Raw genomic sequence first — 19,583 nt, 5'->3', positions numbered from 1 at the left:
TTATTTTCAATTTGAGAAAGCCTTTTTTGGATTTCGTATTGTAGATTAAAAATGAATGTCTGTATGTACTGTATACATTTTACTATAGTGATAATGTTCTGTGACAAAGGAAATGATTACAGTGCAAAACTTGAGTTCATATGAAAAACAAAATATTACTGAAAATAATTTGGAGGATCAGTGACTTCGTAGCTAAGTTAAAATTTACTGTAGCCAAAAATTAAAGATACACTATGTAACTTTTCTGGTGAAGTGGTTATTGCTTCAGATGGAATGTTAATATGACATTTAACTTAATATAATGTGTTCTTACAGTAAGCAGGCTTCCCTCTCTACAGATTTAACCTGTTACTTGTGGCATACAGTGGTAAATAGCAATAACACAGAAAGAAAAGTTAGCTCACTTATAGTGTCCTTTTGTAGGCAAACGTCTTAATATTACGGTTACATATTGATTAGTTGGTTTGGGTTTTTCAGGTGCACTTGGCTCAGAGTCGGAGTTTGCCTTCAACTAAAGAATCATAAATGTCTTGTGTCATGGGAATGTAACCTTTAGCATCATCAAGGAAAAACAAAGGATCTTTGATGATTGCTGGGTCAAATCCTTCCTCCATCAACTTCACCTTTGTGTGTTTGTATGTTCCCGTCACATCCAGGCAGGGCTGAGGAAAACAATGAAACCATCAATCAATAACAATCACCAATCAATTAAGAATATGGTAAACTGTCACATTTTTATATAGCCCTTTTCCACCTTCAAGGCATTCAAAGCGCTTTACACAATGACAGCATCTGTCTGTGGGAGCTGGAATTGCACCACCAACCTTTGGATCAGTGGACAAACTCTCTTACCAACTGAGCAACGATGCCCCTAGGTGGGCATTTGAGATGATACAGGCTTTTTACAACATATGTGGCAGCAAATGTGGCAGAAGACCTTCAGAGGAACTACTTTCAAAGAACAAACACAAGGGACTCTTGGATTGCATGAAATTAACTGTTTGTTTTTCTAGTACCCATGGAAACTGTGCAAAAGGCTAAGGAGCTAGCTATGGACATTTGAGATGCTACAAGTCTTTTACACCATATGTGGCAGAAGATCTTCCAGAAGAAACACTCTGAGGGAATCAACCGTTTCATCACCAACCAAAACACCACAGTGAAGTAAGAATGGGGCCTTTCCTGTTGTGTTCACCTGCTTCCCCTGGACACTGTTGTGATGCTGCAGGACACAGACGAGGGACACTTTTGGCTCTTCCACAGGATTTGCTGACCCTCCCTGACCAGTCCTCCTGTTAAACCGCACTGAGACTTTGACTAAGACTCACAGGCAACCTAGCCAGGCTGGCGCCACCTAGTGCCTCCGCTCAGTTTCATTTCTCTCCAGCAACTAGGTCAGGAATCAGAATACACTAGACGATTCGCAAGAACCCTGGAAGTTGTAGACCACGCACCAAACAATCAGCGAAGAGCTGTGAAGCCATGACATCAAACTCAAGCGCCTGTCTGGGTCCTTTTTGTGGTACAGCACAACAGTAAACAAAGGGGTCGAGATAGATGTAGATGAAGCCATACATTCTGTGTTGGCAATGATGCTCGAGATGGAGGTTTTAAGGCCAGAACAAAGAGAATCTTTGGTGGATTTTTATTTTATCAAGGGGAAGGACGTTATTGCCCTTCTTCCTACGGGATTTGGGCAAAGCTTAGTATACCAGTTAGCCCCGTTAGTCGTGACGTATTAGATACATCATGACCAAATAGCAGCAAGTGGTTAAATAAAAAAAGTACCCACCTACTGTTGAGTGAACAAACCCTAATGCTGTGAGGTCAGACAGTATCTCTCTCTCTCTAATATACGCGACTTGTTTGCCCAAGGCTCTTCACAGTAACACACAAACATCGGAGTTCAGCAGTGGTTCACTGGGATTAAACGTCATTTTAAACGGAAACGTTTTGACCCCTGATTTCAGCCTTTTGTCTGTTTGGAGGGAGTGAATTCCCAATAGTTGTAGACATGCTTTAGTCCTGGTCTTGGTTTAAATTTGGTCTAGTCGTAGATCTGCTATAAACTGTTGAAATCTGGTTTCTGGTTGTCACTGCAGGTTTGTCTTGACTTAGTGCTGCTCCAGCCACCCGTAGATTAAAATACATGTAACCACAGCGGGCCCAGGGCAGATTGATGGAAGTGAGGCTGCCAATCTACGCCATCGGCTCCTCTGACCACCAACACTCACACACGCATTCATACCAGACAAAGTGGGTGAAGTCTTTTGCAGAAAGACGACTGCTGTTGGATGCTGCTGGAATGTTCTTTAGTATGGCATTAAAATTATTTTGAATTAGTTATGCAAGGTGTTTTTTGCCAATAACCTCCAGATCTCTGATCTGTAAATTGATGGTGCTAATTTATTGTTTTTGCTATGCCTAAAATGTTCCACAGTATACAGACCTGTAAGCTCAAGCAAAGTGAATAATGTGACAGTGAGATCACAGATGAAAATGCATTTCATTTTCTCCCCAAACCTACAGTCCTACAGGTGGGTGACAGTTACCTGTATTCGTATGAAGCGTGGCCGCGCGTAGCTCGGGAGAAAGTTCTTCACATGTTGATGAGCAGCTTTACAGTCAAAGTCCATGTTCTCTTTGAGCTTCAGCGCTGCCATCCCAATACGGCCCTCATGTCCTATCAGCCAAAGAATAATAATGAATTAACACAGGGCACACACTATACATTATATACACATGTATATATGTATATATATATTATTGTTTTACCTGGAACCTTAACACCATAAACATTGGCCTCCTCAATACAGTCCACTGTGAGTAAATGGTCAGCCACTTCTGTAGTTGCTACATTCTCTCCTTTCCACCTGCAAAGTTAAAACATACATTATAATTACAACATGACATCCACAGCATGTGCCAGAAAACCCCCTTGCAGATCCAACCTTGTGGAGATACAATTCCAACCTTGTGGAGATACAATTCCCCATTTAGATTAATTACTTGCCTAATTAAATTTAATGTAGTTCCTATTACAATACGAGTACTAAAACCTTACAAGATACTATCCCACCAAACCAAATAATAATAAAAATAAACAAGTAAATATTTTTAACTATTTGATCTATAGTGTAATCCAGTGAAATATTGAGAAGCAATAATCTTCTGTGCTACTTCATTTGACCTGAAGGTGTCTCCAACTCGATCTTGGAAGTAGACAAATCCTTGTTGGTCCATCCTCATAAGATCTCCGGAGTTGAAGTAGCGATCTCCTTTCACAAAAACATCCTTCAGTATTTTCTTCTCTGTTTGTTGTTGGTTTTTCGCGTATCCCTGAAATGGTGATGTTTCTCCGATCTTTACAACCAGCAAACCAGTCTCTCCTAAGGCAAAAAGATGCAGGGACACTGTTTGAGTCAACTGGTCTAAGCCTATTCTGTCATAAGATTTTAGTAATTTCTCTTATCTATTTTAACCTACTAACATTATTCTGTGCCGGACACATTTTACTAACTTTGTTTTTGAATAATAAATGGCCATTTTATAATTTTATTATTATTCAATACTCTCTTGTTTTATTGGTCCCAGTCTCACTGCTTTAGTCATAATTCCTAATCATGATTTGGCCACGGTCACTATTCAAAGCTACAATAACCCCACATAACCTGTGAAATTAGCAGTGACACAAAACTGCGATCAGGGACTCACTCACCTCGGGGAACTTCAGTGCAGAAGCCTTTAGAGTCTCTCACAGGTTCCTCTGTTTCAGTGTCAAATCTTATCAAAAAGTATGGAGAGCCCCTCTGTGATTATTCAGTACATCATCATTAGACAACAGAATTAAAGGTGCACTATGCAACTTTTCCAATAAGGTTCATCACCATGGAGATTTTATTACTTCGTTTGGAATGGCAATGCAAAAAATATCTCCATGGAGACAATCAGGTGAGGGAAAGGTTACATAGTGCACCTTTAGTATATTTACAAATCTAACCCATCATAGCCTGTTTATAAAATAAGTTAAGATAAACTTTATTGTGTCTTGGGCTCACTGCCCGCAGCTTAAAACACAGTTACACTTGCACATAGTCAGACATCAGTCGCAAGATACATATGTCCACTGATAATGTCCATTGCCCATGTGTGCACTGCATAACTATAAAGTGTCTAAGTTATACATTGTTGTGTATTGCACAAACAATTATTGCACAAATAATTATTGCACCACTCATACTGCATAAACATTATTGAACAATGTGACTTAAGTGCACCTTTGTTGTGCAGACTTGTTCAACAGTGCGATAGAAGTGGCCACAAATGAGAGTCTATATCTGTTACACTTAAAGTGATGCACTCAATAGCGCCACCGCCTGCCTGATGGAAGAATTTCATATTCCCTATGCAAACGGTAAGAGGGGTTAATGACAATCTGTCTGGCCTGAGCAAACACACAGGTTTGAAAAATGTCCTGCAGAGAAGGAAACTTTTTCCTGTCAATCACCTTCATGGCCTTATTTACTAGTTTTTTCAAGTTTAGTTTTACATTGGACAGTTAAAGAGCCGAACCAGCCGAAAAGTACTGTTGTTTCACAAGTGCAGGGCTGACATTCAAGTCAAATAGTCTTTGAACAAGAAGAGATTCCAAATGTTTACAGATCAGGTGCAACAGAATGTTTGCTGTGCTAAGGCTCTGCTAAGGCCCTGCTATAGTCTGTATGCAAATTGCAATGTGTCACAATAAGGAGAAACCTCAGATTATAGTCTGTTGAACATTATGTTTAATCAGTCACCTTTCAAACCATTATGTTTCTTTCATTTCTAAATAATACAACCACTCCTCTACACTAGTATTGACCTTATTCTGCCCCACCCACTTTTGCCTCTAAATGCTTCTAAACTTTGCTGTGTTTGTGGTGGCACTTCCAGTTGAGCAGGAATCCCATTCATTTCAACAGAGAGTTTGCTGCAGAATATAACATAGGTTGATTTGTGTAAAACAAGTCAACCATGCACCAATTCTCTGGAAAGCTTTAAAACCACTTTGTAGACTGAACAGAACTCATTCACTGCCAAAATCAGCAGCCCCATTGCCACATTTTATTCATTTTAGGGTGCACTACATAAGTTTTTGGTTCGGGGTCCACCACCTGCTTGTTTCTATGGAGATGTCATTGCTCTGACTGGAATGTTCCACAATATGGCATTAAACAGCGCCACCTTACATGTACTCAATTTTATACCTTTATATATTTTAAGCCTTTATACTTCAAAAATAGAAAAATGGGCATTCTGACTTTGAGCAGGGTTGTCTATCCACAGATCTGACTTGTAACTTGCTCTGGTTTGGTCTCCATGAAGATGGAAAGGTTTGATACCATATTGCAAAACATTCCAGACAAAGTATCTCCACAGAGAAAAGCGTATGATGGACCTTCCACCAAAAAGTTACACAATGCACCATTATTTATCTATTCTTTGAAGTAGTTTGCTTGTGTCTTGTCTTACTTTATGAAGAAAATGTTCTCTGCCAATGGCTCCGATTTTCCCGGAGTAGTTGATGAAGGCGATGTTTCCTTCTGTTAAGCCGTAGCACTCACAGATCCGAACGTGTCCAAATCTTTGCAGAAACTGCTCCCATGTGTCCGCACGGACACCAACACCCACAGCAAGTCGCACTTTGTGGTTCTTATCGTTGTCTTTCTGAGGAATAAAAATATAACCAAGGATGGGAAGAATACGTTGAAAATGCATTTAGATGCAGAGTGCTGAATACCTGCAGTAAAATGTATTTTGTAATGTATTCAGATACATTGTCCAATCAGGATCTGAATACTTTCATGCGGGATTGCAGGTGCAGGTAGGTAATGGAGCTGGGGAGTCCAGAAGTGCAGGTGCTGGAGATGTGAGATGGCCGGACAAAAATGCTGATGGTATATAGACAAAGTGGCAGGGAGGGATTGATGGATAGTGGAGTAGAATGCACAGGTTTAAGATGAGACACATGGAAAGCAGGGTGAATTTTCATTGATTTAGGCAACTTCAGCTTAACAATGGTGGGACTGATTATACTCTCAGGGATAAATGGACCAATATAATGTGGCGAAAGTTAGGCAGGAGAGGGCACCCGATGGTGGTCTGCGATTTGGCGATTTCGATCAGCAGTGCACTTTAAGGCAGCCTAAGCATTTCTCCATATTTTACGGCAATGATGGAGATGGACCTGAAAAGATGGCACTGCTATTTCTGTCTCTTGGGCAGGGAACAAAACATTCAAATGGTGACACAACTTTTCAGGGAATTGTGTGCATACTCCACCTAGTGTAGATAGGAGCTCCATGAGGAGGGGTTGTTATCTGTGGAATTGGGAAAACCTGTGACGGTTTCGAGGGCTATGTGTGACCAGAGGTGCGACGGAATAGGCAGAGGGTGAGAGACAGTAGTCCAGCTGGTGGTCGATGGGAAACCTTGTCTTGTCTTTAGTATCAACATCCAGGGTAGGCCACTTTAGAAGATCTGTTGTGCGCCCAAGTCCAGGATGAAATGCAAAATGAGATAAATGGCCCTTCCCATAAATGGGGAACAAGCAGAATCTGGCACAAATAAATGGTTAGGTGGATTGTTACCTAGATATGGTTGTTGTTGTTGAGCTCTCCTTATGATGGATTCAATCTCCCAAGTAACTGCTGCCACAACACGTTCAGAAGGGAGAATGGTATAAGCCGGTTCAAGTGTGTCTGGAGGAAAATTGTCAGAATAAAGCATATGGTGCAGCCGGCTTGGTGAGGGTTGAGGCATTTTGCAGTCCTAGGCCAGGTTCTTATGGTCTGTCCAAACTAAAAATGAAAATGTGCAAACTTAATTGCCAGAAGTTCACAGTCTCCCACAGGGATTGTACCTGATGAAAAACACTTCTTTAACGCCAAGGAGGCCAGCTCAGCCGCTTCAGTCCATTTGAAGGTTGTTTTTAGAGACATCAGTTGGGTGAGCGAAGCAACTATTTTGCTGAAATCATGGATGAATCGGCAATAAAAGTTGGCAAAGCCTAGAAAGTGCTGGAGCTGCTTAACACTGTTTGGTTTAGGCCCCTCTGTGACTGGACACATTTTCTCTGGATCAGACCGGATTGGCCCACTTTGAATTATAAACCCTAAGAAGATAACTGAAGGTTTGTTAATCTCACACTTGTTCGCTTTAACAAATAAAAAAAAGAAAAAAAAAGTCTCTAAAAGTCTTTGAAGAACTGACATGACTTCAGCATGAATCGTGTGTTCATCTGGAGAGTTTGAAAAGATGAGAATATCATGTAGATAGACAAAAATGAATCTGTTGAGAAAGTCATGGAGGACATGACTAATGTCTGAATCACAGCAGGAGTGTTTGTCAGTCCAAAAAGGCATCACCGGATGTTCGAAATGACCAAGAAGAGGGTTAAATGCCGTCTTCCATTCATCTTCTTGCATCTGGACCAGGTGGTAAGCATTTCTGAGCTCCAGTTTTGTAAATATTTTAGTACCATGCAGTGTTTCAAATGCAGATATGGTTATATTGTTCAAACCCCTGTAATCAATGCAAGATCAGAGGGACTGCTCTTTCTTGGAAACAAAAGAAAACAGCAGCACAAACAGGATATGATGATGGTCGAATCATTCCTGCAGCTAAGGAATCAATATTATACTTCTCTTTGGCTTCATGGCCTGAACTGGAGAGATGTAAAGATGACTGGACGGAAGTGCAGCGGAGAAGAGGAGAAAGAGAGAAAAGGAGAAGATCGATGGCACAATCATATGGGTGATGTGGGGGTAGTGATAGTGCTTTCTCTTTGCTGAAGACCTCTGCCAGATTATGGCATTCCACAGGAATCAGGGACAAATCAGGTGGCTGAATATTATTTATGTTAGTCACCCGCACCTTTTTGTTGAAAATCAAACCCCCAAAATGGGACCATATTGACTACAGGCTCCTGAAAATTTATTGTTTAAATCTTTTTTTTTTTTCAAACAATCTAAAACATATCTTTGTTCATGAGTGCATTGTGTCACCATGGTAACTGCTGAGTGTTTGTAGATGTCTAAACTAAGTCTGTTAAATTACCTTGGGCGAGTTGCAGAGGTAGCGCAGCATCTCTCCTATGTAGACGACCGAAGTGACGTTGTATTTTCTACAGTCATCCCAGAACTGAGAGGCAGAAAACCTGCGCTTCAACACAACCGTCAAACCTACGAATAAAATAATTAAAAACACAATATTTTCTAAATGATGTGATATCGTCATACTCCCAAATGGAGGGCAAAAGCCAGATTTCCCTATTGATTACACTACAAAAGGTAAAATTGGCCTATAGAATGCTTTGTCATCTGAAACAAAGTAGCATCTCTATGGGGACAAGGAGGTACCAGAAAAGTTCCACAGGGCACATTTAACCTTACCTCTGTCTATGGCCGCAGCGAGCCCCAGGAGGAAGCCTGAGGTGTGGTACAGGGGAAGGCACAGGTAGAGGATATCGCTCGAGGTCACTCCAGCAAAGGTCAGGACAAAGGAAGCAAACCATACCTTCCTATGGGTGACCACAGCAGCTTTGGGGAGACCTGTTGCAAAGCACGCACAAGTTATAAAATTAGGATTGTTGCCATAGTGACTAACAATTGTATACAAAATACTATAGCACATAACTGTACCCTGAAACTGATGAATATGTTTCAGAGATGGGATTTACATAGATTGTTTTCACGTTCTATAATTTGATTTATTGATCTGTTCTATCTCAGTGTGGAGGGCAGGGGGACTACAAACTTAGGACCACTGCCATAGTATTTGACTATCGTTTGAAAGATAAAAGGGTTCACTCTAGGACATGTCCTTTCATTATACATTTTTATATTACGTCATTGTTAACAAAACAGATCAAATCAAAGTCCTCAAAATGTTGACTAAAACAGCAGACAAAAAAGTCACATGTTGAACTTCATCTTTAATCCGTATTTGTTTGTAAGTGTAAAAACATATAAATAATTTTATGGCATGGTCATTTTAACTGACAACCATCACATTGTTGGTGTTGAGTAATGACACCACCCTCTAAACCTATTTCCTTTTTGTTCATGTCATGCTGACATGTTAAACTTGGATGTAACTTTTAACCTGACAACTCCAGAAATCAGTTAATGATCACATTTTTGGTGTGTGTGTGTACTAGGGTACTAGTGTGTGTACTATTGTCTTGAGTCTGACGATACAATACACATCATGATATGCATGTCACAATTCAAAATATTCCAGTATATTCCGATACTAAAACAATGGATGATATATTGCAATTTTTTTCAATAATTACTTACTAACTTATCACACACCAGCTCATGGGTGCTAAGTAGCTGCTTCACTGTTTTGCCATGTACTTTGTTGGAGCAGCGCTGATACCACAAGCTGGTGTTGTGACCTCTTATTGTAGTTATAGCAGCTTCATGAGTTGTTTTGTTTTGTTGACATTGCTGGGACTGGTTGTGAGTGGCGGATCAGGATGTGCTGCTGTGTAAACATTGCATTTTGTGTTCTGATTGTGATAACCAAACACAGTGCAAGTTTAGGACAGGTGACTGATGAAACATAAGATAAAATATTTATATTCATTCAAGATATAGTCCAACCAATAGTGACCAAAATGACTGCCTGTCTCTGGCATTTATTATTATACAAGTATTATGTGGGCTATAGTATTATATTCATAACCTATATACAATGCATATAAAATATATGTATAATTTTTGCTAATAATAAAGTCAACTACACTTTCATAAGAACAAAATTGTATAATTTATTACAGTTTTAAATAATGAGAACAGTGAATAAAACAAAATCATTTTTTGTTAAAAAAATATAATTTAAAGAAATCGATTTGGATGCATTTTGAATCGATTAGAGTATTGTGCAGTGAAGTATCACAATCTATCACTGAATTGATTTTTTCGTACTCCCCTACTGTGTACACATGACCAGTGTCTCACCTGTGGTCCCAGAGGTGTAGATGTACAGGGCGGGGCTGCTGATTTTAACATTAGCTCTGAGCTGCAGGGACAGGGGCTGGTCTGAGGCCTCTTGGATCTTATCAGACAGAGTCTCGATACCGTCCACACAACTCCCCTGTCCCAAAACAAACACATGTGCGCCCAAATCCTTCAAACCAGGCAGCACCTCCTCTACTTCCCCCTGCAGATCTGACACAAGAACAGCAACAGGATCAATCAAAATGACAGAAGTTATGATTACAGTAACCTCATTTATATAGCACATTTCAAAACTGCATTTCTTACAATTACACCTAAAAGAACACAAAACTTAATGGTTAACTATGTCAACTTTCTGGTTGCAAGTCCTCCACCTGCTTGTCTCCATGGAGATGTTACTGCTTTGCCTGGAATTATCCTAAGTATGGCATTAAATTCAATTACAGGTGTTTATTTTGTTCAGAAATGCCCTGAAAAACATTTGTTTGGATGGTGTGACCTGCTTTCCTCCATGGAGATATAAAAAGCCATATCATGGAACATTCTGGGCTGAGCAATATCAAGCAAGTGGCGTAACCTCTTCCAGAAAAGTTACATAGTGCACCTTTAAAATCAGAGTCCAGTGCAGCAAAACCAATTCAGAAACAATAAAATGCAAAGAAAAAGCCTAAATGCCTTAGTTTCTTATATATTTTGACGATTAAAAGAAGAGACTATTGTTGCCCCCATAATCTAATATTCTAATATCTGAAAATTAGCTGAGCAAAACATGGTAAAACAAATAAAACTTTATTAACATTTAACATATACGTTTATGTCATAAATATATAAAAGTAACCCTTTGTCAGGTTTAAACCCACCTAAACATTGTTAAACAAGAAGAAAGACACCCTTTTAAATCTATACTCAGTATTTGTTGTTCAGTAGAGGAAATAAGTAACATTTATACACCAAAATATTGTATTAAATAAAATGATTCAAATATATTTTCTGTAGGAAACATTGCATTAACATGTGCACATTCTACAGTTTTTAACCTTTGATACCATTCCCTGTTCCCCTTAATGGTGCACTATGTAACTTCTAATGTCCTCTCCTCTACTTGGTTGTCTCCATGGAGAATGTTCCACAGTAGGGCATTAAACTAATTTCTTTTGCATTTTTTCAGTTACAGGTGTTTTATAGCTCAAAAAACATTAACCTGTTTCCATTGTGATTACCAAGTTTATTTCCATACTGTGGAATAATCAAGGGGAAAAAAAACAGTAATATCTCCATGGGGACAAGCAGGTGGCAGACCCTCTGCCAAAAAAGTTACACGGTGCACCTTTAAATAACCTAAGAAACTTTATGTAAAGCTTAACTTAAAGGTGCTTTGTGCAGCTTTTCTGGTGGAGGGTCTGCCATGTGCTTGTCATCACAGAGATGATATGGATTTGCATAGAATGTTCCATGGTATGACATTAAACATATCCATCTGTAGCATTTATTCATTGTGGGTCTTTCTATTGCTCAAAAATACAATAATTCCTTCTGTGAATAGGACTGACTTGAGGCACTGAAAGCGCTTCACATTAAGGAACCTCTCACCCATTCACACACACATTCATGCACCAGTCTACGCAGACACTGGGGCCAAGGTGGGTTAAGTGTCTTGCCCAAGGACAAAACAACAGCATTCATCCGTGGGAGCTGGAATCGCACCGCCAACCTGTGGGTCAGTGGTCAAACGCTCTACCACCTGAGCTACTGTCATTCAGAACAGGTCAAGACAAGCAACCAATCCAGTAATAATAAAAAAGACTATTAAAAATTGCACATAATTTCACAAATAAATATCACCAAAAAAAATTGCACATAATTTTCAACCTCAAAGAGACACTTATAATTCAGCACTTGTACCAACCAACCAAGGTGATAAATGGAGCTGTAAATGTATGACAATTTTAAAACACAGTAACACAATGAGACAATGACTGGCTAAAGTGTTTGGAGGGTCAGAGGTGTTACATGTCACTAATTAGTCCAGTAAAATGGAATAAAACATAAAACAGTTACTACAGTAACAGTAGCAGTAACAGTAATAGTTTAGTACAATTGCTTAAGAGGTTCATGTTGTGCCTATTATCCAGCTCTTTGCACTAAAGTGTTCATATGAAGCTTTTTAGGCAGCTAGTTGTAAGTACAATGTTATCAATTGGGAAAAACAAAACAAAACAAAACTGTAATGAGCTGGAAAGAGATAATTTGTAACCTGAAACCCACCAACACCATATAGGCTATACTGCCCTACAAAGGCAGAACGCTGTAACATCATGTTTGGTCAAAAATTTGTTAATGTTGTTTTGGGGGTATTTGAGACCTCTTTTATCATGTAAATAAATACTGAAAAATCAAAATTGACCCTTATTTGGCAGTTCCTGTACTCTGTCTTTGTGCTAAAAATAAGGAGTCGTGTAAAAGGCAGTAATAGTATATATTTAGTTTCTGATTTAGTTAATAAATATATTTTATTTTAAAATGCAACCTCTCACCTTCTTCTTTTTGTTGTGGCCTTGGCTCAGGGTCTTTAAATAATAGCACATTAAATAAATATACCTTTGTATTCAATTATACTTAAATTATCTTTAATGCAAAAGTTTTGTATTTATTCATACTATACTGCAAAGTCACTTGTCTGTCAAATTGTTTAACTGTGTTGCTGCACAATCCTGATCAGCACTAAATAGGAAATCCAAAGCTCTTCTGTATCATTTCAAACAAACACCATGATGACTAGACCTTGGTGAGGTGTTCTTAAAATAGATGTAAGTCTGGTGAAAATCAAACAAATGATGATCATGTCAGGTACTGCCTTTTGCCTTTTTTGGCTCATGATACAAAGGCAGAGGACAGCAACTACCAAATAATGGTCAAAGATAAATTTTGAGATCAATATTTATTATTACCTCCGCCAAGGAGGTTATGTTTTTGCCGGCGTTTGTCTGTTTGTTTGTTTGTCTGTTTGTTTGTTTGTCTGTTAGCAACATAACTCAAAAAGTTATGGACCGATTTTGATGAAATTTTCAGGATTTGTTGGAAATGTGAAAAGGGAGAACTGATTTCATTTTGGGGGTGATCCAGAAGAAATCCTGGGTTCTGGATCACTTTGAAATTTTAGTTAACATTGTGGTAAATGGGGCCAAAAATTTTGTTTCTCAATATCTCGGATAATTATTGACCAAACCCCATGAAATTTGACTCAGGGATGGACAATGGGATCCTCTTTCATATTCCAAAGGCTGATCCGGATCTGATCCAGAAGACTGATTTTATCGCAATTTATATAAAAAATGGGGGTAGTCCTTGGCGGAGGTCTGCGCTCTCTGAGTGCTTTTCTAGTTATTGCTATTTTTTTTTTTTTTTTTTTTTTAATACAAGTATTTCTTCGTTATAGCAACTAATTGTCAATTTTTAGGAGGCCTACTTATATACTATTTATACTTTTGTCAGAAAAATTATAAAAAAACAGAAACTCTGAAGTCATTTTTCTCAGTTCCACACTCAAGATCTTTTGCCTTTGTAGGGCAGTATAGTACTCCTGTGATTACATTTACAGTACTCTTGTGATTACACGTACCAGCTCCAGCCACGAGGATCTTGGCGTCGCAGCAGGAAAAGCAGTGCAGCAGAGATTTGGACCGTATGTTTGTGTTGAGTAACGCAGCGGTGCATCCCAGTTTGGACAGAGCCAGCCAGAGCCACACGAAGTCCGGCTCGTTTCCCAAAAACACAGCCGCGGTGTCGCCCTCCTTCAAGTCTGTGTGTTTCTGCAGCGCCCTGGCGATTTTGTTACTCTCCTTATCCGCGTAACTGTACGTAAACCTGCGGCCCTCGAAAATAATAAAAGTTTTTTCCGGTTGGTTTTTCGCTTGTTCCAAAAATCTATCCAGAATTGTGTAATATGGCGTTTGCTTCTTAAATTTGCTCGTGCGTATACGTATGCCAATAGCGATGATGGTGTATCTCAAATCGTGTAAAAAATAGGGGTATTTTATGTAAATTAGCAAAATGAGCGTCAAAAAACCAGCGAGGAACGTGTAGAGCAGATTCGAAGTCATTTTCAGTCCCTGCCTCTGCACTGGTGAGGAGACACTCTGAGTAGCTACTCCTACAAAGGACTTTGAGACATTTCTTTATCTCTGTGGTTGTGGGTGTAACAGAGAAAGCAGCTAAGCCAAACCTCATAGTAGCCACCCTTGGGTTATTAAAGATGTGTATTGTGTAAATTTTCTGATGGAGGGTCCGTCAAAAGCATTTTTTCATGGAGGAGTTATTGCTTTATCTGGAATGTTCCACAGTATGGCATTAGTAGGGTAACCAGATTTGGGTTATCAAAAAGGAGGACACTGGGTTCAGGGGCGAAAAAGTTTGCGATCTTTGTACTTTGTACAGTACTTTGTACAGATTTCTGTTGGTGTTTGAATTTAATATTACAATGTGTGATATTGTGTCAGGGGTCTTCTCACCAGGGGAAGTTTGGACAATTTACTGTATTTCATTGCCTTTTAGAGGTCATCTAGGCCATAGCTCAATAATATAAGACAATGTAATCCATATTTATTTTTTCATGGGTTACTTTCCTGACACTATAAGTGGGTCACTAGCGGCATTTTTCTCTACTTGACCTGACCCTATTGTGGAGCGCCCAATTCAGAGTATGGTGTTGTTTGTGGGTCACTAGTGCCGTTCCCTGCTCGACCTGACCCGGTCTCACCTTCATTGGTACACGCTGGTTTACTGCTGAGTCGACACGACTCTAGTGTATAGATTAATAGACTTCTATCTTATACTGAGCTGTGGTACGCTGCCACAATGCTCGAGTCCTTATGCTGCCAGTCCTGTCTGGCTCCACTACAGCCAGATGATGGGCATGACCTATGCCCCACCTGTCTAGGGGAGGAACATCTGCGGGAGGCTCTAACTGATGATGCATGTTTTAACTGCAGTATTTTGCCCAGGTCTGTGGTGGCCTCTGACACCCATTTTCAACTGGGATGTGATGACCTGAGTTCTAAAGTCTCAGACTTGGGATTTTTGTGCTCTACCTGGCCTCAGGCTGGAAGTGATGAGTCCATCACTGTAGCAATACACACAGCTCTCGGCTGTTTAAATTTGGATGTGCCACTGGTTGAGATGGCTCCCTCTAGTGCCTTCGTTCGTTGGCAGTCTACTGTTTCCCACTTTGCAGTTCATCTGTGGTGGAATATGTAATGAATCTTCATGTTTGATGGACGGATACCAAGGCGTTCTCAAAGCCTACTTCAAATGGTTGGGCATTGGCTGCAATGCAAGATCAGCACAAGTTTCGTCTGGGACACATGCCGGCAGAGCCATCCATAGCCTCACTTATTGTTCCCCCTGAAGAGACACTGTGGACGAATTCCCGGTGTCTGCGGCCACAATCCCGTGTTACAGACAACCTGCTCTGTAAAGCATATGCCATTGGAACTTGCATGTGTCAGACTGGAAATTCTCTGTCCCATCTGCTGCTTGGCCTGTCTATTTCTTTGGAGGCTGTTACTGTGGACCAGCCTCCGGAAGGACTGCTCAATGCATCCTTACAAGCTTTTGCCCTCATTTCTCTGGGCATCTGCTGTCAACATTAGTTCAAGCTCGGCGTCAGGTCTGGTTACCACAATCCCCTCTCTTGGAGGCCAGTCAGCAGACACTGCGGTGTGTTCCGGTTCTCCCTGAGAAGCTGTTTGGATCAGCTGCCCTGGAAGCCTTGGAACGTACGACCCAGGGGGGGATGACTGCACATCCTTCAGCTAAGCGGATAAGGAACATTCTGGACATGCTTCCGGAATTTCAGTATGGGAGGGTCCTCCATTAGGTGAAGTTCCTCACCCTTCTTTGCAAACTGACAGCTGCCTCAGCTGTGGTTCCCCTGGGGTTCCTTTCCTTGCACCCCCTTCAGATGTGGCTCTATAGCCTACACCTGGACCCCGTGTGTCATGCTCACAGAAGGTGATGATTGCTTGTCACCTCTCAGTACATGGCATTCCTGCCTCAGTGGAGGAACAAAGAATTCATGTTGCAAGGTTTATCCTCTGGGTTCTTACTGCCAGGAGGGAAGTTGTATACACGGATGTGTCCCTAGTGGGCTGGGGTACAACGTGGCAGGCTCCATATGATTCCTTGTGACCTTGCTGGTATCAGTACCAGTGCTTGAAGCACCACCTCTGGCGGTTAGTAGGGATGAAATAGAGTGAGAGTTACGACTGTAATTGCGGTTCTATGAATCCTGGATGACGCCAGAGTGCCCGGTCCCTCAGAATCCTTGCGCTTTTATGAGAAGGTTTTAGGGACTGAGCTACCAGTGTCACATGATGATAGACTCACCTGAGCTACTGGAGGTCAAAGGTGACTTTGCTGTTATTAAATTCTCGACCTGCTCATACACAAGAATGATCATCCAGTGCTTGAAGGACTGCCTCTGGCGGTCATCCGGGATTCATTGAACTGCAGTTAGAGTTGTAACTCTCAATTTTTTCCTGTAGTTATCATGTATTAATCATGAGATACTGCTGCTGAGGGTGACTGTCCCCGTGTAGCATCAAATAATGCTCCCACTGTAGAATCACTATTGTTTACTCATTTATATGAATGGGTAGAGGGAGCAAATATTGAGAGGTCTCTATCTTCTCTCAAATAATGCAACCACAAGAGGGTGCATACCTCACCTTTATGACACTGGGGACATTGAAGATGGGACAATTCCATGCAATTAAATTTTATTTATATATAGCACCAATAACAATGGACGCGTTTCTTAGTCATGATGGTTAGGTTAAATCTAGCTGTTAATCATGAAAACTACCACATGACATCATGAGACGGAATGGAGCATTTTGAGCTTTGGAAATGCTGACAGCCTAATAATGCAGGATTACTCAACAAACAACAACAAAAAACAACTCTGGGTATGTTTTTGATCAGGTAACAATATTATAACATGACTTCTCACAAGAGTCAATTTTGTGTAACATAGGACCTTTAATCATAGTTAGGTCCACTGTCTTGTACAGATGTCAAGATAATTCTGTTAATTAATATTCAGGTCACAATATAATTGTAAAATTAAACAATTATAATAAAAGTTTACAAGCAAAAACAAAACAAAAAACAACAAAAAAAATACCAATAAGCTTTATATGACAAATGGTAAATGGTCACATTTTATATAGCATACACTTCATCATTTAAAAAGTGAGCATATTTTAGTATGTCTGTTATATTTTTTATTTAATGTTGTTACTGGTTAAGTACTATTTCAGTTTTGGTTTAGACCTTAATTGAGTCATGGTTTGGTCTGTTTTATTGGTGTGAAAGAATTAATGGCCCACTGGGAAACTAAAACCTAAAACATGTATTAAAAAAAAAAAATGCAATGTATATTAGAAAGCTCAACTTATCTGCTTTACATAAACATTTTATTTATTTATTTTTATTTATTTTATTTTTTTCAATTTAAAAAAGGCTTTTTTGGATTTGGTATTGTAGGTTAGAAATGAATGTTGTCTGTATGTACTGTATACATTTTACTGTAGTGATAATGTTCCGTGACAAAGGATATGATTACAGTGCAAAACTTCAAGTTCATATAAAGAAGAAAATATTACTGAAAATTATTTTTAGTGACTTCATGGGTAAGTAAAAACTTCTTTAATTTTTGGCTACAGTAAGTATTGCCATTATGCAAGTTTTCTGGTGAAGCTGTTATTGCTTCAGCTGGAATGATAATATGGCATTTAACTTCTTTATGATGCTTTTAATAAATTACCGCTGTGTTTATTGCTCGAAATTATGATGTGTTCTTACAGTAAGCAGGCTTCCCTCTCCACAGATTTAACCTGTAACTTGTGGCATACAGTGGTAAATAGCAATAACATAGAAAGGAAGAAAAGTTAGCCCACTTAGTGTCCTTTTGTAGGCAATCATCTTAATACTACAGTTACATATTGATTAGTTGGTTTGGGTTTTTCAGGTGCAGTTGGCTCAGAGTCGGAGTTTGCCTTCAACTAAAGAATCATAAATGTCTTGTGTGATGGGGATGTAACCTTTAGCATCATCAAGGAAAAACAAAGGATCTTTGATGATTGCTGGGTCAAAACCTTCCTCCACCAACTTCCCCTTTGTTTGTTTGAATGTTCCTGTTACATCCAGGCAGGGCTGAGGAAAATAATAAAACCATCAATACAATCAATTAAGAATATGGTAAACTGTCACATTTTTATATAGCCCTTTTCCACCTTCAAGGCATTCAAAGCGCTTTACATAATGACAGCATCTGTCTGTGGGAGCTGGAATTGCACCACCAACCTTTGGATCAGTGGACAAACTCTTTTACCAACTGAGCAATGATGCCTATAGGTGGGCATTTGAGATGATACAGGCTTTTTACGCCATATGTGGCAGAAGATCTTCCAGAAGAAACACTTTGAGGGAATGAAACAAAACTTGAATTTCCATTGGGATGAATGAAGTATCTCTCTCTTTATTTATATGCAACTTGTTTGGCCAAAGCTCCTCACAGTAACACACACAAACATAGACGTTCAGCAGTGGTTTACTGGGATTAAATGTCATTTTAAACAAATGTTTTGACCCGTGATTTTAGCCTTTTGTCTGTTTGGAGGGAGTGAATTCCCAATAGTTGTAGACATGCTTTAGTCCTGGTCTTGGTTTAAATTTGGTCTAGTCGTAGATCTGCTATAAACTGTTGAAATCTGGTTTCTGGTTGTCACTGCAGGTTTGTCTTGACTTAGTGCTGCTCCAGCCACCCGTAGATTAAAATACATGTAACCACAGCGGGCCCAGGGCAGATTGATGGAAGTGAGGCTGCCAATCTACGCCATCGGCTCCTCTGACCACCAACACTCACACACGCATTCATACCAGACAAAGTGGGTGAAGTGTTTTGCAGAAAGACGACTGCTGTTGGATGCTGCTGGAATGTTCTTTAGTATGGCATTAAAATTATACTGAATTAGTTATACAAGGTGTTTTTTGCCAATAACCTCCAGATCTCTGATCTGTAAATTGATGGTGCTCATTTATTGTTTTTGCTATGCCTAAAATGTTCCACAGTATACAGACCTGTAAGCTCAAGCTAAGTGAATAATGTGACAGTGAGATCACAGATGAAAATGCATTTCATTTTCTCCCCAAACCTACAGTCCTACAGGTGGGTGACAGTTACCTGTATTCGTATGAAGCGTGGCCGCGCGTAGCTCGGGAGAAAGTTCTTCACATGTTGATGAGCGGCTTTACAGTCAAAGTCCATGTTCTCTTTGAGCTTCAGCGCCGCCATCCCAATACGGCCCTCATGTCCTATCAGCCAAAAAATAATACACACACTATATATGTATATATATTAGGGATGGGCATTCGATGAAATTTTTTTAATTGATCGTCGGAAGAATTAACGATCGATTATCGATTAATCATTAACATTTTTATATTAAAATGATCATCATTATTATTACTATCTGCACTACTAATCTGCATAAATAAATTAAACTTTACGACATA

At 39.7% G+C, this 19,583-nt stretch overlaps 2 protein-coding genes across 2 annotated transcripts in view; both read right to left on the bottom strand.

Annotated features, from left to right (window-relative positions):
- Positions 1–177: 177 nt before the first annotated feature.
- Positions 178–14,141, bottom strand: LOC110172932 (long-chain fatty acid transport protein 2-like). Its single transcript, XM_055154602.1, has 10 exons — positions 13,627–14,141; positions 10,008–10,217; positions 8,433–8,591; positions 8,098–8,222; positions 5,512–5,706; positions 3,719–3,809; positions 3,191–3,389; positions 2,776–2,873; positions 2,553–2,683; positions 178–662 (listed from the first exon to the last, which is right to left on the bottom strand). Exons 1-10 carry the CDS (start codon positions 14,105–14,107, stop codon positions 489–491), a joined length of 1,863 nt encoding a protein of 620 aa, XP_055010577.1. The 5' UTR covers positions 14,108–14,141; the 3' UTR covers positions 178–488.
- Positions 14,142–16,820: 2,679 nt separating this feature from the next.
- The window catches only part of LOC110172911 (long-chain fatty acid transport protein 2-like), a 14,131-nt gene continuing 11,368 nt past the window's right edge, over positions 16,821–19,583 (bottom strand). Inside the window, 2 exon segments of the mRNA XM_020938870.2 lie at positions 16,821–18,221; positions 19,252–19,382. Of these exon segments, the coding sequence (XP_020794529.2) occupies positions 18,048–18,221; positions 19,252–19,382 (305 nt within the window). The 3' untranslated portion in view covers positions 16,821–18,047.

Source organism: Boleophthalmus pectinirostris, unplaced genomic scaffold (genome assembly GCF_026225935.1).
Source record: "Boleophthalmus pectinirostris isolate CB_2022bp ecotype Guang Dong unplaced genomic scaffold, ASM2622593v1 HiC_scaffold_19, whole genome shotgun sequence".
Taxonomy (NCBI): Eukaryota; Metazoa; Chordata; class Actinopteri; order Gobiiformes; family Gobiidae; genus Boleophthalmus; species Boleophthalmus pectinirostris.
This window is presented reverse-complemented; position numbering and strand designations above follow the sequence as displayed.